Source organism: Sebastes umbrosus, chromosome 20 (assembly GCF_015220745.1).
Source record: "Sebastes umbrosus isolate fSebUmb1 chromosome 20, fSebUmb1.pri, whole genome shotgun sequence".
In the NCBI taxonomy this organism is placed as follows: Eukaryota; Metazoa; Chordata; class Actinopteri; order Perciformes; family Sebastidae; genus Sebastes; species Sebastes umbrosus.
This window is the reverse complement of record NC_051288.1, coordinates 27,085,869-27,108,108: the sequence shown is the minus strand read 5'-3', so window position 1 is coordinate 27,108,108 and position 22,240 is coordinate 27,085,869. Positions and strand designations below refer to the sequence as shown.

At 36.8% G+C, this 22,240-nt stretch overlaps 1 protein-coding gene across 2 annotated transcripts in view; it reads right to left on the bottom strand.

Moving 5' to 3' along the window:
- ankfn1 (ankyrin repeat and fibronectin type III domain containing 1) overlaps window positions 1-22,240 on the bottom strand; it is a 102,885-nt gene that overhangs the window by 16,900 nt on the left and 63,745 nt on the right. For both annotated transcript variants that reach the window (XM_037754526.1, XM_037754527.1), the window contains exons 11-14: window positions 20,371-20,484; window positions 18,728-18,825; window positions 14,113-14,203; window positions 12,010-12,117 (exon numbers count right to left, since the gene is read on the bottom strand). In XM_037754526.1, coding sequence (XP_037610454.1) covers window positions 12,010-12,117; window positions 14,113-14,203; window positions 18,728-18,825; window positions 20,371-20,484 — 411 coding nt within the window. The remainder of the gene's footprint in view (window positions 1-12,009; window positions 12,118-14,112; window positions 14,204-18,727; window positions 18,826-20,370; window positions 20,485-22,240) is intronic.

Sequence of the window (22,240 nt, the reverse complement as noted above, 5' to 3'; positions counted from 1 at the left end):
GTGTTTCTAACGTGTGTATCTCTACATTAAAGTGTGTTTCTAACGTTTGTATCTCTACATTAAAGTGTGTTTCTAACGTGTGTATCTCTACATTAAAGTGTGTTTCTAACGTGTGTATCTCCACATTAAAGTGTGTTTCTAACGTTTGTATCTCTACATTAAAGTGTGTTTCTAACGTGTGTATCTCTACATTAAAGTGTGTTTCTAACGTGTGTATCTCTACATTAAAGTGTGTTTCTAACGTGTGTATCTCTACATTAAAGTGTGTTTCTAACGTGTGTATCTCTACATTAAAGTGTGTTTCTAACGTTTGTTTCTCTACATTAAAGTGTGTTTCTAACGTGTGTATCTCCACATTAAAGTGTGTTTCTAACGTTTGTATCTCTACATTAAAGTGTGTTTCTAACGTGTGTATCTCTACATTAAAGTGTGTTTCTAACGTGTGTATCTCTACATTAAAGTGTGTTTCTAACGTGTGTATCTCTACATTAAAGTGTGTTTCTAACGTGTGTATCTCTACATTAAAGTGTGTTTGTAACGTGTGTATCTCTACATTAAAGTGTGTTTCTAACGTGTGTATCTCTACATTAAAGTGTGTTTCTAACGTTTGTATCTCTACATTAAAGTGTGTTTCTAACGTTTGTATCTCTACATTAAAGTGTGTTTCTAACGTGTGTATCTCTACATTAAAGTGTGTTTCTAACGTTTGTATCTCTACATTAAAGTGTGTTTCTAACGTGTGTATCTCTACATTAACGTGTGTTTCTAACGTGTGTATCTCTACATTAAAGTGTGTTTCTAACGTGTGTATCTCTACATTAAAGTGTGTTTCTAACGTGTGTATCTCTACATTAAAGTGTGTTTCTAACGTGTGTATCTCTACATTAACGTGTGTTTCTAACGTTTGTATCATTACAATGTGTTTCTAACGTGTGTATCTCTACATTAAAGTGTGTTTCTAACGTGTGTATCTCTACATTAAAGTGTGTTTCTAACGTGTGTATCATTACAATGTGTTTCTAACGTGTGTATCTCTACATTAAAGTGTGTTTCTAACGTGTGTATCTCTACATTAACGTGTGTTTCTAACGTGTGTATCTCTACATTAAAGTGTGTTTCTAACGTTTGTATCTCTACATTAAAGTGTGTTTCTAACGTGTGTATCTCTACATTAACGTGTGTTTCTAACGTTTGTATCTCTACATTAAAGTGTGTTTCTAACGTGTGTATCTCTACATTAAAGTGTGTTTCTAACGTGTGTATCTCTACATTAAAGTGTGTTTCTAACGTGTGTATCTCTACATTAAAGTGTGTTTCTAACGTGTGTATCTCTACATTAAAGTGTGTTTCTAACGTGTGTATCTCTACATTAAAGTGTGTTTCTAACGTGTGTATCTCTACATTAAAGTGTGTTTCTAACGTTTGTATCTCTACATTAAAGTGTGTTTCTAACGTTTGTATCTCTACATTAAAGTGTGTTTCTAACGTTTGTATCTCTACATTAAAGTGTGTTTCTAACGTTTGTATCTCTACATTAAAGTGTGTTTCTAACGTGTGTATCTCTACATTAAAGTGTGTTTCTAACGTGTGTATCTCTACATTAAAGTGTGTTTCTAACGTTTGTTTCTCTACATTAAAGTGTGTTTCTAACGTTTGTATCTCTACATTAAAGTGTGTTTCTAACGTGTGTATCTCTACATTAAAGTGTGTTTCTAACGTGTGTATCTCTACATTAAAGTGTGTTTCTAACGTGTGTATCTCTACATTAAAGTGTGTTTCTAACGTTTGTATCTCTACATTAAAGTGTGTTTGTAACGTGTGTATCTCTACATTAAAGTGTGTTTCTAACTGTTTGTATCTCTACATTAAAGTGTGTTTCTAACGTTTGTATCTCTACATTAAAGTGTGTTTCTAACGTGTGTATCTCTACATTAACGTGTGTTCTAACGTGTGTATCTCTACATTAAAGTGTTGTTTCTAACGTGTGTATCTCTACATTAAAGTGTGTTTCTAACGTGTGTATCTCTACATTAAAGTGTGTTTCATAACGTTGTGTATCTCTACATTAAAGTGTGTTTCTAACGTTTTTATCTCTACATTAAAGTGTGTTTCATAACGTGTGTATCTCTACATTAAAGTGTGTTTTCTAACTGTGTATCTCTACATTAAAGTGCTGTTTCTAAAGTTTGTATCTCTACATTAAAGTGTTGTTTCCTAACGTGTGTATCTCTACATTAAGTGGTTTCTAACGTGTGTATCTTCTACATTAAAGTGTGTTTCTAACGTGTGTATCTCTACATTACAGTGTGTTTTCTAACGTTTGTATCTCTACATTAAAGTGTGTTTGTAACGTGTGTATCTCTACATTAAAGTGTGTTTCTAACGTTTGTATCTCTACATTAAAGTGTGTTTCTAACGTTTGTATCTCTACATTAAAGTGTGTTTCTAACGTGTGTATCTCTACATTAACGTGTGTTTCTAACGTGTGTATCTCTACATTAAAGTGTGTTTCTAACGTGTGTATCTCTACATTAAAGTGTGTTTCTAACGTGTGTATCTCTACATTAAAGTGTGTTTCTAACGTGTGTATCTCTACATTAACGTGTGTTTCTAACGTTTGTATCATTACAATGTGTTTCTAACGTGTGTATCTCTACATTAAAGTGTGTTTCTAACGTGTGTATCTCTACATTAAAGTGTGTTTCTAACGTTTGTATCATTACAATGTGTTTCTAACGTGTGTATCTCTACATTAAAGTGTGTTTCTAACGTGTGTATCTCTACATTAACGTGTGTTTCTAACGTGTGTATCTCTACATTAAAGTGTGTTTCTAACGTGTGTATCTCTACATTTAAAGTGTGTTTCTAACGTGTGTATCTCTACATTAAAGTGTGTTTCTAACGTGTGTATCTCTACATTAAAGTGTGTTTCTAAACGTGTGTATCTCTACATTAAAGTGTGTTTCTAACGTGTGTATCTCTACATTAAAGTGTGTTTCTAACGTTTGTATCTCTACATTAAAGTGTGTTTTCTAACGTGTGTATCTCCTACATTAAAGTGTGTTTCTAACGTTTGTATCTCTACATTAAAGTGTGTTTCTAACGTTTGTATCTCTACATTAAGTGTGTTTCTCACGTGTGTATCTCTAACATTAAAGTGTGGTTTCTAACGTGTGTATCTCTACATTAAAGTGTGTTTCTAACGTGTGTATCTCTACATTAAAGTGTGGTTTCTAACGTGTGTATCTCTACATTAAAGTGTGTTTCTACGTGTGTATCTCTACATTAACGTGTGTTTCTAACGTTTGTATCATTACAATGTGTTTCTAACGTGTGTATCTATACATAAAGGTGTGTTTCTAACGTTTGTATCTCTACATTAAAGTGTGTTTCTAACGTGTGTATCTCTACATTAACGTGTGTTTCTAACGTGTGTATCTCTACATTAAAGTGTGTTTCTAACGTGTGTATCTCTACATTAAAGTGTGTTTCTAACGTTTGTATCTCTACATTAAAGTGTGTTTCTAACGTGTGTATCTCTACATTAAAGTGTGTTTCTAACGTTTGTATCTCTACATTAAAGTGTGTTTCTAACGTTTGTATCTCTACATTAAAGTGTGTTTCTAACGTTTGTATCTCTACATTAAAGTGTGTTTCTAACGTGTGTATCTCTACATTAAAGTGTGTTTCTAACGTTTGTATCTCTACATTAAAGTGTGTTTCTAACGTGTGTATCTCTACATTAAAGTGTGTTTCTAACGTGTGTATCTCCACATTAAAGTGTGTTTCTAACGTTTGTATCTCTACATTAAAGTGTGTTTCTAACGTGTGTATCTCTACATTAAAGTGTGTTTCTAACGTGTGTATCTCTACATTAAAGTGTGTTTCTAACGTGTGTATCTCTACATTAAAGTGTGTTTCTAACGTGTGTATCTCCACATTAAAGTGTGTTTCTAACGTTTGTATCTCTACATTAAAGTGTGTTTCTAACGTGTGTATCTCTACATTAAAGTGTGTTTCTAACGTGTGTATCTCTACATTAAAGTGTGTTTCTAACGTTTGTATCTCTACATTAAAGTGTGTTTCTAACGTTTGTATCTCTACATTAAAGTGTGTTTCTAACGTGTGTATCTCTACATTAAAGTGTGTTTCTAACGTTTGTATCTCTACATTAAAGTGTGTTTCTAACGTGTGTATCTCTACATTAACGTGTGTTTCTAACGTGTGTATCTCTACATTAAAGTGTGTTTCTAACGTGTGTATCTCTACATTAAAGTGTGTTTCTAACGTGTGTATCTCTACATTAAAGTGTGTTTCTAACGTGTGTATCTCTACATTAACGTGTGTTTCTAACGTTTGTATCATTACAATGTGTTTCTAACGTGTGTATCTCTACATTAAAGTGTGTTTCTAACGTGTGTATCTCTACATTAAAGTGTGTTTCTAACGTGTGTATCATTACAATGTGTTTCTAACGTGTGTATCTCTACATTAAAGTGTGTTTCTAACGTGTGTATCTCTACATTAACGTGTGTTTCTAACGTGTGTATCTCTACATTAAAGTGTGTTTCTAACGTTTGTATCTCTACATTAAAGTGTGTTTCTAACGTGTGTATCTCTACATTAACGTGTGTTTCTAACGTTTGTATCTCTACATTAAAGTGTGTTTCTAACGTGTGTATCTCTACATTAAAGTGTGTTTCTAACGTGTGTATCTCTACATTAAAGTGTGTTTCTAACGTGTGTATCTCTACATTAAAGTGTGTTTCTAACGTGTGTATCTCTACATTAAAGTGTGTTTCTAACGTGTGTATCTCTACATTAAAGTGTGTTTCTAACGTGTGTATCTCTACATTAAAGTGTGTTTCTAACGTTTGTATCTCTACATTAAAGTGTGTTTCTAACGTTTGTATCTCTACATTAAAGTGTGTTTCTAACGTTTGTATCTCTACATTAAAGTGTGTTTCTAACGTTTGTATCTCTACATTAAAGTGTGTTTCTAACGTGTGTATCTCTACATTAAAGTGTGTTTCTAACGTGTGTATCTCTACATTAAAGTGTGTTTCTAACGTTTGTTTCTCTACATTAAAGTGTGTTTCTAACGTTTGTATCTCTACATTAAAGTGTGTTTCTAACGTGTGTATCTCTACATTAAAGTGTGTTTCTAACGTGTGTATCTCTACATTAAAGTGTGTTTCTAACGTGTGTATCTCTACATTAAAGTGTGTTTCTAACGTTTGTATCTCTACATTAAAGTGTGTTTGTAACGTGTGTATCTCTACATTAAAGTGTGTTTCTAACGTTTGTATCTCTACATTAAAGTGTGTTTCTAACGTTTGTATCTCTACATTAAAGTGTGTTTCTAACGTGTGTATCTCTACATTAACGTGTGTTTCTAACGTGTGTATCTCTACATTAAAGTGTGTTTCTAACGTGTGTATCTCTACATTAAAGTGTGTTTCTAACGTGTGTATCTCTACATTAAAGTGTGTTTCTAACGTGTGTATCTCTACATTAAAGTGTGTTTCTAACGTTTGTATCTCTACATTAAAGTGTGTTTCTAACGTGTGTATCTCTACATTAAAGTGTGTTTCTAACGTGTGTATCTCTACATTAAAGTGTGTTTCTAACGTTTGTATCTCTACATTAAAGTGTGTTTCTAACGTGTGTATCTCTACATTAAAGTGTGTTTCTAACGTGTGTATCTCTACATTAAAGTGTGTTTCTACGTGTGTATCTCTACATTAAAGTGTGTTTCTAACGTTTGTATCTCTACATTAAAGTGTGTTTGTAACGTGTGTATCTCTACATTAAAGTGTGTTTCTAACGTTTGTATCTCTACATTAAAGTGTGTTTCTAACGTTTGTATCTCTACATTAAAGTGTGTTTCTAACGTGTGTATCTCTACATTAACGTGTGTTTCTAACGTGTGTATCTCTACATTAAAGTGTGTTTCTAACGTGTGTATCTCTACATTAAAGTGTGTTTCTAACGTGTGTATCTCTACATTAAAGTGTGTTTCTAACGTGTGTATCTCTACATTAACGTGTGTTTCTAACGTTTGTATCATTACAATGTGTTTCTAACGTGTGTATCTCTACATTAAAGTGTGTTTCTAACGTGTGTATCTCTACATTAAAGTGTGTTTCTAACGTTTGTATCATTACAATGTGTTTCTAACGTGTGTATCTCTACATTAAAGTGTGTTTCTAACGTGTGTATCTCTACATTAACGTGTGTTTCTAACGTGTGTATCTCTACATTAAAGTGTGTTTCTAACGTGTGTATCTCTACATTAAAGTGTGTTTCTAACGTTTGTATCTCTACATTAAAGTGTGTTTCTAACGTGTGTATCTCTACATTAAAGTGTGTTTCTAACGTTTGTATCTCTACATTAAAGTGTGTTTCTAACGTGTGTATCTCTACATTAAAGTGTGTTTCTAACGTTTGTATCTCTACATTAAAGTGTGTTTCTAACGTGTGTATCTCTACATTAAAGTGTGTTTCTAACGTTTGTATCTCTACATTAAAGTGTGTTTCTAACGTTTGTATCTCTACATTAAAGTGTGTTTCTAACGTTTGTATCTCTACATTAAAGTGTGTTTCTAACGTGTGTATCTCTACATTAAAGTGTGTTTCTAACGTGTGTATCTCTACATTAAAGTGTGTTTCTAACGTGTGTATCTCTACATTAAAGTGTGTTTCTAACGTGTGTATCTCTACATTAACGTGTGTTTCTAACGTTTGTATCATTACAATGTGTTTCTAACGTGTGTATCTCTACATTAAAGTGTGTTTCTAACGTGTGTATCTCTACATTAAAGTGTGTTTCTAACGTTTGTATCATTACAATGTGTTTCTAACGTGTGTATCTCTACATTAAAGTGTGTTTCTAACGTGTGTATCTCTACATTAACGTGTGTTTCTAACGTGTGTATCTCTACATTAAAGTGTGTTTCTAACGTGTGTATCTCTACATTAAAGTGTGTTTCTAACGTTTGTATCTCTACATTAAAGTGTGTTTCTAACGTGTGTATCTCTACATTAAAGTGTGTTTCTAACGTTTGTATCTCTACATTAAAGTGTGTTTCTAACGTGTGTATCTCTACATTAAAGTGTGTTTCTAACGTTTGTATCTCTACATTAAAGTGTGTTTCTAACGTGTGTATCTCTACATTAAAGTGTGTTTCTAACGTTTGTATCTCTACATTAAAGTGTGTTTCTAACGTGTGTATCTCTACATTAAAGTGTGTTTCTAACGTGTGTATCTCTACATTAAAGTGTGTTTCTAACGTTTGTATCTCTACATTAAAGTGTGTTTCTAACGTGTGTATCTCTACATTAAAGTGTGTTTCTAACGTGTGTATCTCTACATTAAAGTGTGTTTCTAACGTGTGTATCTCTACATTAAAGTGTGTTTCTAACGTGTGTATCTCCACATTAAAGTGTGTTTCTAACGTTTGTATCTCTACATTAAAGTGTGTTTCTAACGTGTGTATCTCTACATTAAAGTGTGTTTCTAACGTGTGTATCTCTACATTAAAGTGTGTTTCTAACGTTTGTATCTCTACATTAAAGTGTGTTTCTAACGTTTGTATCTCTACATTAAAGTGTGTTTCTAACGTGTGTATCTCTACATTAAAGTGTGTTTCTAACGTTTGTATCTCTACATTAAAGTGTGTTTTCTAACGTGTGTATCTCTACATTAACGTGTGTTTCTAACGTGTGTATCTCTACATTAAAGTGTGTTTCTAACGTGTGTATCTCTACATTAAAGTGTGTTTCTAACGTGTGTTTCTCTACATTAAAGTGTGTTTCTAACGTGTGTATCTCTACATTAACGTGTGTTTCTAACGGTGTATCATCTACATAAAGTGTGTTTCTAACGCTGTGTATCTCTACATAAACGTGTAACGTTGTATCATACAATGGTAACGTGGTGTATCTCTACATAAAGTGTGTTTGCTAACGTGTGTATCTATACATTAAAGTGTGTTTCTTAACGTGTGTATCATCTACAATTAGTGTGTTTTTCTAACGGTGTGTATCTCTACATTAACGTGTGTTTCTAACGTGTGTATCTCATACACTTAACGTGGTGTTGCTAACGTGTGGTATCCCTCTATACATTAAAGTGTGTTTCTATACGTTTGTATCTCTTACATTAAAGTGTGTTTCTAACGTGTGTATCTCTACATTAAGGGTGTTTTCTAACGTTTGTATCTCTACATTAAAGTGTGTTTCTAACGTGGTGTATCTCTACATTAAAAGTGTGTTTCTAAACGTGTGTATCTCTGACATTAAACAGTGTGTTTCTAACGTGTGTAATCTCCTACATTAAAGTGTGTTTCTAACGTGTGTATCTCTACATTAAAGTGTGTTTCTAACGTGTGTATCTCTACATTAAAGTGTGTTTATTAACGTGTGTATCTCTCTACATTAAAGTGTGTTTCTAACGTTTGTATCTCTACATTAAAGTGTGTTTCTAACGTTTGTATCTCTACATTAAAGTGTGTTTCTAACGTGTGTATCTCTACATTAAAGTGTGTTTCTAACGTTTGTATCTCTACATTAAAGTGTGTTTCTAACGTGTGTATCTCTACATTAAAGTGTGTTTCTAACGTGTGTATCTCTACATTAAAGTGTGTTTCTAACGTTTGTTTCTCTACATTAAAGTGTGTTTCTAACGTTTGTATCTCTACATTAAAGTGTGTTTCTAACGTGTGTATCTCTACATTAAAGTGTGTTTCTAACGTTTGTATCTCTACATTAAAGTGTGTTTCTAACGTGTGTATCTCTACATTAAAGTGTGTTTCTAACGTTTGTATCTCTACATTAAAGTGTGTTTGTAACGTGTGTATCTCTACATTAAAGTGTGTTTCTAACGTTTGTATCTCTACATTAAAGTGTGTTTCTAACGTTTGTATCTCTACATTAAAGTGTGTTTCTAACGTGTGTATCTCTAACATTAACGTGTGTTTCTAACGTGTGTATCTCTACATTAAGTGTGTTTCTAACGTGTGTATCTCTACATTAAAGTGTGGTTCTAACGTGTGTATCTCTACATTAAAGTGTGTTTGCTAACGTGTGTATCTCTACATTAAAGTGTGTTTCTAACGTTTGTATCTCTACATTAAAGTGTGTTTCTAACGTGTGTATCTCTACATTAAAGTTGTGTTTCTAACGTGTGTATCTCTACATTAAAGTGTGTTTCTAACGTTTGTATCTCTACATTAAATGTGTTTCTATAACGTGTGTAGTACTCTACATTAAAGTGTGTTTCTAACGTGTGTATCTCTACATAAAGTGTGTTTCTAACGTGTGTATCTCTACATTAAAGTGTGTTTCTAACGTTCGTATCTCTACATTAAGTGTGTTTGTACGTGTGTATCTCTACATTAAAGTGTGTTTCTAACGTTTGTATCTCTACATTAAAGTGTGTTTCTAACGTTTGTATCTCTACATTAAAGTGTGTTTCTATACGTGTGTATCTCTACATTAACGTGTGGTTTCCTAACGTGTGTATCTCTACATTAAAGTGTGTTTCTAACGTGTGTATCTCTACATTAAAGTGTGTTTCTCTAACGTGTGTATCTCTACATTAGAAGTGTGTTTCTAACGTGTGTATCTCTACATTAACGTGTGTTTCTAACGTTTGTATCATTACAATGTGTTGATTCTAACGTGTGTATCTCTACATTAAAGTGTGTTTCTAACGTGTGTATCTCTACATTAAAGTTGTTTTCTAAACGTTTGTATCATTACAATGTGTTTCTAACGTGTGTATCTCTACATTAAAGTGTGTTTTCTAACGTGTGTATCTCTACATTAACCGTGTGTTTCTAACGTGTGTATCTCTACATTAAAGTGTGTTTCTAACGTGTGTATCTCTACATTAAAGTGTGTTGTCTAACGTTTGTATCTCTACATTAAAGTGGTGTTTCTAACGTTTGTATCTCTACATTAAAGTGTGTTTCTAACGTGTGTATCTCTACATTAAAGTGTGTTTCTAACGTTTGTATCTCTACATTAAAGTGTGTTTCTAACGTTTGTATCTCTACAATTAAAGTGTGTTTCTAACGTTTGTATCTCTACATTAAAGTGTGTTTCTAACGTGTGTATCTCTACATTAAAGTGTGTTTCTAACGTGTGTATCTCTACATTAAAGTGGTTTTCTAACGTGTGTATCTCTACATTAAAGTGTGTTTCTAACGTGTGTATCTCTACATTAACGTGTGTTTCTAACGTTTGTATCATTACAATGTGTTTCTAACGTGTGTATCTCTACATTAAAGTGTGTTTCTAACGTGTGTATCTCTACATTAAAGTGTGTTTCTAACGTTTGTATCATTACAATGTGTTTCTAACGTGTGTATCTCTACATTAAAGTGTGTTTCTAACGTGTGTATCTCTACATTAACGGTGTTTCTAACGTGTGTATCTCTACATTAAAGTGTGTTTCTAACGTGTGTAATCTCTACATTAAGTGTGTTTCTAACGTTTGTATCTCTACATTAAAGTGTGTTTCTAAACGTTTGTATCTCTACATTAAAGTGTGTTTCTAACGTTTGTATCTCTACATTAAAGTGTGTTTCTAACGTGTGTATCTCTACATTAAAGTGTGTTTCTAACGTTGTGTATCTCTACATTAAAGTGTGTTTCTAACGTGTGTATCTCTACATTAAAGTGTGTTTCTAACGTTTGTATCTCTACATTAAAGTGTGTTTCTAACGTTTGTATCTCTACATTAAAGTGTGTTTCTAACGTTTGTATCTCTACATTAAAGTGTGTTCTAACGTGTGTATCTCTACATTAAGTGTGTTTCTAACGTGTGTATCTCTACATTAAAGTGTGTTTCTAACGTTTGTATCTCTACATTAAAGTGTGTTTCTAACGTGTGTATCTCTACATTAAAGTGTGTTTCTAACGTGTGTATCTCTACATTAAAGTGTGTTTCTAACGTGTGTATCTCTACATTAAAGTGTGTTTCTAACGTGTGTATCTCTACATTAAAGTGTGTTTCTAACGTGTGTATCTCTACATTAACGTGGAGCTTCCAGTCTGGTTTCTGCTGCAGTGTGACGGCCTTTTGTCCAGACTGCAGCAGCACTTCCATCTCTTTCAGAATAAAAGCCTTCCTGCGTCCACAGAAGCTCTCTATAGTAATAACGTTTCTTCTACAGCTCGACCTTTGAGTAATCAGACGACCTTCAGCTCTCCATCATTACACACACACACACACACACACACAGAGTGGTGTTATTCCAGTAACAGGTTGTGTAGAGTGTCAGTGTGTCTGGAGGCTAACTGGGTCTGACTAGAGGAGAATATGACGGGAGCTCAGTGGCTGATTAATGAGGGATGGTTGTTGTAGTTCAGTCTGAGCTCAACGTTCAGGTTCTCACCTGTAATTAATGCTCTTATTAATGTCTCTGATCTGCTTTAGTCAAGACTCCAGACTAACTTTAACTAGAAGAACATATTGAATATTTCAATATTTGAAGATTGAAAACACCTGGATATTCTCTGAGATTATAAAGTCATAAACTTGCTAGAAAAAAAACATCAGAATTGATCTGAGTAACAACTCGAACATTTCTGAAATTAAAGTGAAGTGAAGTGAAGTGAAGTGTGAATTTCTGAAAACAAACACCTGGATATTCTCTGAGAAAAAAAAGTCGTAAATTTCTGAAAAACAATTGTTATATTCTCTGAGATTATAAAGTCACTAATTTCTGAAAAAAAAATCTGAAATATCTGAGAAAAAACATCTAATGTCAGAAATCAAAGTCGTAAATTTATGATAAAAAAAAACCCTTAAAAAAACTCGGATATTCTCTGGGATCATAAAGTCGTACATTTCTGAGAAAAAATATATATTCTGTGAGATTGAAGCGGTACATTTACAAGAAAAAACTCACAAATTTACAGGACAAAAACTTGAATATTCTTTGAGTCATTTGAGTCGATGCTAATATGTATATATATATATATATATGTTCCACTCACCTCCGCAGCAGTAGTGGGTGTGAGTGGCTCGGACCTGCTGCAGCAGACGCTCCATGGCCTCGATGTGGCCTCGCCTCCGGGGCTCCCGACCGTCGCTCTCCCTCCAATCTGGACAGACGACCAGAGGACAGACTCAGAGAAGACGTCCTCTACAAGACGTTATTTCAGCCTCCTGTCCTCCTCGCTAACTCTCCAGAGGAAGAACCTCGTGTTGCCTCTCTCCTCACACTCAGCAGGTATCGGAGAACACCTTTACGTGCAGCAGAACTGGATTAGATCACGTGAGCACTCATGAATAAATGGTGGCAGTGATTTGTTTATTTGGTTCTCTCTACGGCTCCCAGGCTCCCAGGCTCCCAGGCACCCAGGCACCCAGGCTCCCAGGCTCCCAGGCTCCCAGGCACCCAGGCACCCAGGCACCCAGGCTCCCAGGCTCCCAGGCTCCCAGGCACCCAGGCACCCAGGCTCCCAGGCTCCCAGGCTCCCAGGCACCCAGGCTCCCAGGCTCCCAGGCTCCCAGGCTCCCAGGCTCCCAGGCTCTGTACCATCCATCAGATTAGAACAAACAAAACTGGAATATCCTCTGACGTTATAAAGTCATAAATTTGTGAGAAAAAAAATTTTAATTATCAGAAAAAAAACTGAGATTAAAGTCGTAAAGTAACGAAAAAAACCCAAAACTGGGACATTCTCTGAGATTATAAAGTGGAAAATTTACAAGTAAATATAGAATATTCTGAAGTGGTAAATCTACGAAAAAAAACAGACAAATTTACAAGAAAAAAACGTATATATCATAGATATTCTCTGAGATTATAAAGTCATACATTTGCGAGAATTTTTTTTTAATTATCTGAGAAAAAACTCAGAATTTCTGAGATTAAAGTTGTAAATTTACGGAAAAAAAACCTGTTCAAAAATTTACAAGAAAAAAAACTGGGACATTCTCTGAGATTTTTAAATGGAAAATTCACAAGAAAACATTTAATATTCTGAAGTGGTACATTCACAAGAAAAACCTCACAAATTTACAAAAAGGGCCGCTCCATCCATCAGACCTCCATCATCACACAAAAGTCTAATTTTCAAACTGAAATAAAAAAATGAAAGTAGAATCCAGAGCAGGTGATGTTAAACTAGCTGGACGGACGTGGTGGAGACGTTGGTGGTCCCCAGAGGATGAACCCTAATGACCCGTCCTCTAGCGCCACCGTGAGGTTCACACTGCTGTTTCTCTCCCTGTTAAATATCTCACCCATCGCAGGATGAACTCAGAGAGCATCAGAGAGGACAGAGAGGAGTAGTCATGTTCTCTGTCTCTTTAAATCACACAACCACTGACCTATTCACACACACACACACAATCACACACACAATCACACACACACACTTGAAACCTTCCATACAAAGCCAGACACACACACACACACACACACACACACACACACATACAGCTCAAGGCTGAAGTACTTGTGTGAGCAGAAAGAGAGAAAGAGAGAAAGAGAGAAAGAGAGAAAGAGAGTCGTGACGGAGAGATGAAACCGAAATGTTCCAACCTGAGAACATCCAGAAGATTCACAGCTGGCTCACTGTTTACGCCTGACCTCTGACCTTTACCTCTTTACACTGATGACCCTCAGGGTGTTAACGCAACTTAGCGGAGCGGCTCAGTTTTGAAGCTAGACTGAAGATACTGGTATCATATGAAACTATAGAGCCTGATGAATCCATCGGTATCAACCAGATCAGACTAGCTGGTAGTGAAGGAGGTTAAATAACGCTTCAAAGTTACGCTAAATGTTGGCGAGGAAAAACTGGCATGGTCACTTTCAAAGGGATCTCTTGACCTCTGACCTCCAGATATGTGAATGTGTGAGGGCTTTTGTCCAAGAAATGTCCAAAAAATGTCCAAAACAAAGGTCTGAAAAATGAAGTCCAAAAACTGTCCAAAAAAAGTGTGAAAAACTTAAAAAAGTCCCTCAAAAGAAAAATGAAAAAAGTCCAAAAATGTCAGAAAAAAAAGTGTGAAATGTGTTGATGTAAATGTAGATGAGTGATAATCAGATTAAACAGAGAAGAAAGAGTAAGAAGGGATGAACTCACTGGATGGAGCAGCAGATGGAGGGAGGGAGGAGAAAGGAGGACCCCAGCCCTTCATGTTGTACGCCGACACACGGACGTAGTAGAGACGACCCTGAAACACAGAAACCATCAATGATCAGCTTCATCCCCCTGCTAGAAGATCAATGATCAGCTGGTGGAGGATCAATGATCAGGACATGTGAAGTCTCTGGAACGTTAGAGCAGCTGCAGGTCTGTTGGGACTTTGATTATAAAGACGTCTTTATAGATTTATATATTTATATAAAGTCTTTGTTCTGCAGAGAGTCCTTGAGAGATGATCTCAGTTATAAATTCAGCCTTTCTTAAATCATTAAATGATGTAACGTGTCAGAACATGATCACCTGATGTCACCTGCTGATGAAATCAGACATCATTATTATTAAATTATAGAGCTGTTGTTAAGTTCATGAAGGTTCATCATCAGTAACATGTTTAGTCAGTTCAGTCTGTGATCTCAGTCTGTGATCTAACGTGGTGGACACACATCCAACGTCGGGAGCGCGTGGCGGCTGCGTGGCGGCTGCGTGGCGGCTGCGTGGCGGCTGCGTGGCGGTTGCGTGGCGGCTGTGTGGCGGCTGCGTGGCGTGTTGTTTTTTATTTCGGCGTCCGTGGTGTTGTGTGTCTTAGTGGTGGTTTTATGTCTCTTAGTGGTGGTTTTGTGTCTCTTGGTGGTGGTTTTGTGTCTCTTAGTGGTGGTTTTGTGTCTCTTAGTGGTGGTTTTGTTTCTCTTAGTGGTGGTTTTGTGTCTCTTGGTGGTGGTTTTGTTTCTCTTGGTGGTGGTTTTGTGTCTCTTGGTGGTGGTTTTGTGTCTCTTAGTGGTGGTTTTGTGTCTCTTGGTGGTGGTTTTGTGTCTCTTGGTGGTGGTTTTGTGTCTCTTAGTGGTGGTTTTGTGTCTCTTAGTGGTGGTTTTGTGTCTCTTGGTGGTGGTTTTGTGTCTCTTAGTGGTGGTTTTATGTCTCTTAGTGGTGGTTTTGTGTCTCTTAGTGGTGGTTTTGTGTCTCTTGGTGGTGGTTTTATGTCTCTTAGTGGTGGTTTTGTGTCTCTTGGTGGTGGTTTTGTGTCTCTGGTGGTGGTTTTGTGTCTCTTAGTGGTGGTTTTGTGTCTCTTAGTGGTGGTTTTGTGTCTCTTAGTGGTGGTTTTATGTCTCTTAGTGGTGGTTTTGTGTCTCTTGGTGGTGGTTTTGTGTCTCTTAGTGGTGGTTTTATGTCTCTTAGTGGTGGTTTTGTGTCTCTTAGTGGTGGTGTTGTGTCTCTTGGTGGTGGTTTTATGTCTCTTAGTGGTGGTTTTGTGTCTCTTAGTGGTGGTTTTGTGTCTCTTGGTGGTGGTTTTATGTCTCTTAGTGGTGGTTTTGTGTCTCTTGGTGGTGGTTTTGTGTCTCTTGGTGGTGGTTTTGTGTCTCTTAGTGGTGGTTTTGTGTCTCTTAGTGGTGGTTTTGTGTCTCTTAGTGGTGGTTTTGTGTCTCTTAGTGGTGGTTTTGTGTCTCTTGGTGGTGGTTTTGTGTCTCTTAGTGGTGGTTTTGTGTCTCTTAGTGGTGGTTTTGTGTCTCTTAGTGGTGGTTTTATGTCTCTTAGTGGTGGTTTTGTGTCTCTTGGTGGTGGTTTTGTGTCTCTTGGTGGTGGTTTTGTGTCTCTTAGTGGTGGTTTTGTGTCTCTTAGTGGTGGTTTTGTGTCTCTTGGTGGTGGTTTTGTGTCTCTTAGTGGTGGTTTTATGTCTCTTAGTGGTGGTTTTGTGTCTCTTAGTGGTGGTTTTGTGTCTCTTGGTGGTGGTTTTGTGTCTCTTGGTGGTGGTTTTGTGTCTCTTAGTGGTGGTTTTGTGTCTCTTAGTGGTGGTTTTGTGTCTCTTAGTGGTGGTTTTTCATGTCTCTTAGTCGGTGGTTTTGTGTCCTCTTGTGGTGGTTTTGTGTCTCATTGGTGGTGGTTTGTGTCTCTTGGTGGTGGTTTTGTGTCTCTTAGTGGTGGTTTTGTGTCTCTAGTGGTGGTTTTGTGTCTCTTGGTGGTGGTTTTGTGTCTCTGGTGGTGGTTTTGTGTCTCTTGGTTGGTGGTTTTGTTCTTCTCTGGTGGTGGTTTTGTGTCTCTTGGTGGTGGTTTTGTGTCTCTTAGTGGTGGTTTTGTGTCTCTTGGTGGTGGTTTTGTCTCTCTTAGTGGTGGTTTTGTGTCTCTTAGTGGTGGTTTTGTGTCTCTTAGTGGTGGTTTTGTTTCTCTTGGTGGTGGTTTTGTGTCTCTTAGTGGTGGTTTTGTGTCTCTTGGTGGTGGTTTTGTGTCTCTTGGTGGTGGTTTTGTGTCTCTTGGTGGTGGTTTTGTGTCTCTTGGTGGTGGTTTTGTGTCTCTTAGTGGTGGTTTTTATGTCTCTTAGTGGTGGTTTTGTGTCTCTTAGTGGTGGTTTTGTGTCTCTTGGTGGTGGTTTTGTGTCTCTTAGTGGTGGTTTTATGTCTCTTAGTGGTGGTTTTGTGTCTCTTAGTGGTGGTTTTGTGTCTCTTAGTGGTGGTTTTGTTTCTCTTAGTGGTGTTTTTGTGTCTCTTAGTGGTGGTTTTGTGTCTCTTAGTGGTGGTTTTGTTTCTCTTAGTGGTGGTTTTGTGTCTCTTAGTGGTGGTTTTGTGTCTCTTGGTGGTGGTTTTGTGTCTCTTAGTGGTGGTTTTGTTTCTCTTAGTGGTGGTTTTGTGTCTCTTAGTGGTGGTTTTGTGTCTGTTAGTGGTGGTTTTGTGTCTCTTAGTGGTGGTTTTGTGTCTCTTAGTGGTGGTTTTGTTTCTCTTAGTGGTGGTTTTGTGTCTCTTAGTGGTGGTTTTGTGTCTGTTAGTGGTGGTTTTGTGTCTCTTGGTGATGGTTTTGTGTCTCTTGGTGGTGTTTTTGTAAACCAGTGCTGTTCACACCAACATGTTGAGACGTTGGACTGTGTGGGACTCAGACTGGGCTCATTAGACGCCCACAGTGAGTCTCGCCCTTTCCTTTCAGGCAGCATGTTCTGTTCTAAATGTTTTCAGGACTTATGTGGAAGCATCTGAAAGCTGCTTGATGCTCTAAATGGCAAACAGCAGATGCACCAGAGACGGTGTCTTTATGTGTCAGACAGAGATGCATAATGAAGGACACTCTTCAAATGTCACCGATGCCACTCAACAAACACACGACGGCGAAGTTAGAGGGGATATGAAAAGACAGGATTATAACGGCGTTATACCCAAACAGGACTGGATCCAGCCTGTCAGGGCTCTGAATGAGGACGTCTGTCTGCTGGTGTGCTGAGCAGAAAGCAGCTGTCACTGGAGAGTCCATCACAAAGCACACCGTCTCCTCACGGGGGGTTTATCTACAGCCCTGGAAATCCACCTCAAAGCTCCCTAATTAAGGACTTAGTGCTGCTTATGTGTCTTTGTAGCCGTTTAATGACTCGTAGTGGTGGTTTTGTGTCTTTTAGTGGTGGTTTTGTGTCTCTTGGTGGTGGTTTTATGTCTCTTAGTGGTGGTTTTGTGTCTCTTGGTGATGGTTTTATGTCTCTTAGTGGTGGTTTTGTGTCTCTTAGTGGTGGTTTTATGTCTCTTGGTGGTGGTTTTGTGTCTCTTAGTGGTGGTTTTATGTCTCTTAGTGGTGGTTTTGTGTCTCTTAGTGGTGGTTTTATGTCTCTTAGTGGTGGTTTTGTGTCTCTTGGTGGTGGTTTTATGTCTCTTAGTGGTGGTTTTGTGTCTCTTAGTGGTGGTTTTGTGTCTCTTAGTGGTGGTTTTGTGTCTCTTGGTGGTGGTTTTGTGTCTCTTGGTGGTGGTTTTGTGTCTCTTAGTGGTGGTTTTGTGTCTCTTGGTGGTGGTTTTATGTCTCTTAGTGGTGGTTTTGTGTCTCTTAGTGGTGGTTTTGTGTCTCTTAGTGGTGGTTTTGTGTCTCTTAGTGGTGGTTTTGTGTCTCTTAGTGGTGGTTTTATGTCTCTTAGTGGTGGTTTTGTGTCTCTTAGTGGTGGTTTTGTGTCTCTTAGTGGTGGTTTTATGTCTCTTAGTGGTGGTTTTGTGTCTCTTAGTGGTGGTTTTATGTCTCTTAGTGGTGGTTTTGTGTCTCTTGGTGGTGGTTTTGTGTCTCTTGGTGGTGGTTTTGTGTCTCTTAGTGGTGGTTTTGTGTCTCTTAGTGGTGGTTTTATGTCTCTTAGTGGTGTTTTTGTGTCTCTTAGTGGTGGTTTTGTGTCTCTTAGTGGTGGTTTTAGAGATGAGGAGGATAGGAAGAGGAGGAGGAGGAGGAGGAAGAGGAGGGGGAGGAGGAGGAGGAGGAAGAGGAAGAGGAGGAGGAGGAGGAGCAGGAGAGGAGGAGGAGGAGGAGGAGGACGAGGAGGAGGAGGAGGAAGAGGAAGAGGAAGAGGAGGAGGAGGAGGAGGAGGAGAGGAGGAGATGGAGGAGAGGAGGAGGAGGAGGAGGATGAGGAGGAGGAGGAGGAGCAGGAGAGGAGGAGGAGGAGGAGGAGGACGAGGAGGAGGAGGAGGAAGAGGAAGAGGAAGAGGAGGAGGAGGAGGAGGAGGAGAGGAGGAGATGGAGGAGAGGAGGAGGAGGAGGAGGATGAGGAGGAGGAGGAGGAAGAGGAGGAGGAGGAGGAGGAGGAGGAGGAGGAGGGATGCTGCTGTTACCGTGGTGAGGCTGCTGATGGTGCACTTGAGGGTCTGCAGGTTATCCAACACCGTCTCTCCAGCAAGCAGCGAGAAATCCTGCAGGCAACTCCACTCCACTGTGCACGCGCACACACACACACACACACACACACACAGGTTGAGTGCCCGCAGGACGTGGACAGTAAACAGTAAACGGCCTTTTCATTAGGAATCAATAGTTCCTCCTCAGATGAGGAAATCACAATTAACCTTCTCGCTGCTCGTTTCTCCGCCTCGCCGCCTCGAGGCGTCTCTAATTGTCTCTTCCTGTTTCTTTCTCTCCGTTAAGAGTGTGAAAATCACAACGGTGGAAAAAGCAACGCATTCTTCTGACGTTATCTCTGGTTCGTTTTATCCACTGGATGAAACATCTTAAAGAGAATCACCATCGTTTATAAAGGCTTTTAGTTTAACTCGTTATTTTACTGATGAAATGATGATAAATAATGTTTACTAATTATTAATAATGCTATAATTTCTGTTATTTTATCATTAGTTTGTGTAATATGAAATAATTAGTTTATAAATTATATATTGTATCATAGCTGATAAGAGACGATAATAATAACATTCTGAATACATTAGTAAACTATTTATTAACAGTTTATTGTTGCACACATTATAACATTTGATATACTATATTAAGTATTTAGGATTACCAAATGATTTGTAAACCTTTAAGAAATCGTTTGTAAAACATTTATAAACATACAAAATAAGTAAAATATAAATAGAAAATAATGCATAAATAAATAAATAATAAATAAAAAAATAAAAAATGCATGGATAGATAAATAATATTTTCTATTATAATATTATTATTTAATAATTTATCTATTAATTTATTTTTAATATTATTGTTGCTACATTAAATGACATATTTATTAATTTATTCAATCATTTATTCTTAATATTTTTGCATCATTTAGTGACATATTTGTTTATTTATCGAGCGATTTATTTATTCATTCATTTATTTTTAATATAATTTTTGCTACATTTAACGACATATTTATTCATTTATTGAATAATAAATTAATTAAATAATATTTAATATTTTTGCTACATTTAGTGACATATTTATTTATCGAGTCATTTATTTATTTAGTCATTTATTTTTAATATTATTTTTGCTACATTAAATTACATATTTATTAATTTATTGAATAATAAATTCATTTATTCCTTTCATTTTTTATATTTTTGCTTCATTTAATGACATATTTATTCATTTATTTTGTCATTTATTTATTTTTTCCTTAATTTTTTATTTTGTTAGGTTCCGTCCTCCATATTTCATACCTGAACACATCTCAGTATTTATACTGTATATTTATTTTACTACAGTTTGTAAGCTGTCCTCCTGCGTCACTGTAATTGTTGTTCACACGGCAACAACGAACTTGAAATGTCGTCTCATTTTTTTAACGTAATAAATAAAGAATGAAATGAAGAAATGTTGCAGCGTCCACTTCAGGAGCCGCTGGTCTGCACACAAGCTGCTGCACAGAAACCTTTTGTGGTTCAAAACCAGTGTGAATAAAGTGAATAAATGGTTTAAATGAGGAAGCAGGTGATCAGAAAGGAGCTCCGTGGCGTGGAGGATGGCGTGCATGTTGTACCTCGGTATCTGGTGACCACGGTGGAGTTGAGACACTGTGGCTCCTGGAAGGTGACGGTCAGCGTGCTGCTACTGCTCACGCTCAGACGGACCATAGACGGGGCCTCCGGGGCACCTGAGCAGGGGCACACATGAACACCATCTCAAAGTTTGAGCTCAAGTTTAGTCGCCATCCCAACAGCTGGAATCAATCCTGATGAACTGATTGATCCTGTAAACCAACGACGCTCTTTTCTTCATGTTTTCTTGTTTATTCCACATTAAATTCAGTAATTATGTGTCTGAGGATGTTAAATCCACGACGTCCTGAAGCTCTCACTGATCAGCTGGATCACATTATTACTTTAATCAACCTGAATAAAAATCACTGCTAACACGAGTTTACTGGAGTCACAGAGACGAGAGGATGAGTCTTTATGTTGAAGTGAGGAAATGTAAAATGCTTCATCTATGCTTCATTTCCCACAATCCTCTTCTCCTCTCCTCCAGACTGAAAGAGACGTTGTGAAGTCATTTTGCATCTTGTTTGGCTTCTCTTCCTATTTTTATTTTCATCTAGTTGTGCATCTCTTTGTTGTCATTTTACATCTTGTTTTGCTTTTCGTTTTGCATCTTGTTTTGCTTTTCTTTGCAGTCATTTTACTTCTCGTTTTACGTCTTGTTTTAAGTCTTGTTTTACTTCTCGTTTTACGTCTCGTTTTACTTCTCGTTTTGCATCTTGTTTTGCATGTTGTTTTTTATCTCTTTGTAGCTGTTTTACGTCTTGTTTTACATCTTGTTTTGCATCTCTTTGAAATCGTTTTACGTATTGTTTTACGTCTTGTTTTACTTCTCGTTTTACATCTTGTTTTGCATCTTGTTTTTTATCTCTTCGTAGTTGTATTACGTCTTGTTTTGCATCTCTTTGTAGCCATTTTCCGTCTCGTTTTACGTCTTGTTTTGCATATTTTTTTGTAGTGGTTTTACGTCTTGTTTTGCAGCTCTTTGTGGTCATTTTGTGTCTCGTATTGCGTCTCTATCTAGTTGTTTTACGTGATAAGACTGCAGTAATCCTGGTTGCTTGGGTTACATCGGGTATTCAACAGTTTTGGGTCGATGTATTCCAGATAATTTGTGTTGGGATAAAAAGCGAACAGAGCTGGAAGTGATAAACTGGCTCTGAAACTATAATACTTTAATGAAATCTAACAAAGTGATCAACAAATTGTAATAAGTGATAATGAGATAAACTCACAGGCAGCAGAGCTTCAGGTTTCACCTCATGTTTCCTTCATAACAAAGAATCATAATAATCTCACTTCATTACTGTTTGTGATGTGGAGCAAATAGAGTTGATTAGATCAGCCGTCACAGAGACGTTTCCTGAACTCAGGTTAATGCTCATAAATACACCAGATACATCTGATCAGTTTGCATCTTGTTCTATCCTGTTTTATATCTCTGTGTAGTCATTTTACGTCTCGTTTTGCATCCTGTTTTATATCTCTTTGTAGTCGTTTTACGTCTCGTTTTGCATCCTGTTTTATATCTCTTTGTAGTTGTTTTAGGTCTCGTTTTGCATCCTGTTTTATATCTCTTTGTAGTTGTTTTAGGTCTTGTTTTGCATCCTGTTTTATATCTCTTTGTAGTCATTTTACGTCTCGTTTTGCATCCTGTTTTATATCTCTTTGTAGTTGTTTTAGGTCTTGTTTTGCATCCTGTTTTATATCTCTTTGTAGTCGTTTTACGTCTCGTTTTGCATCCTGTTTTATATCTCTTTGTAGTTGTTTTAGGTCTTGTTTTGCATCCTGTTTTATATCTCTTTGTAGTCGTTTTAGGTCTCGTTTTGCATCCTGTTTTATATCTCTTTGTAGTTGTTTTAGGTCTTGTTT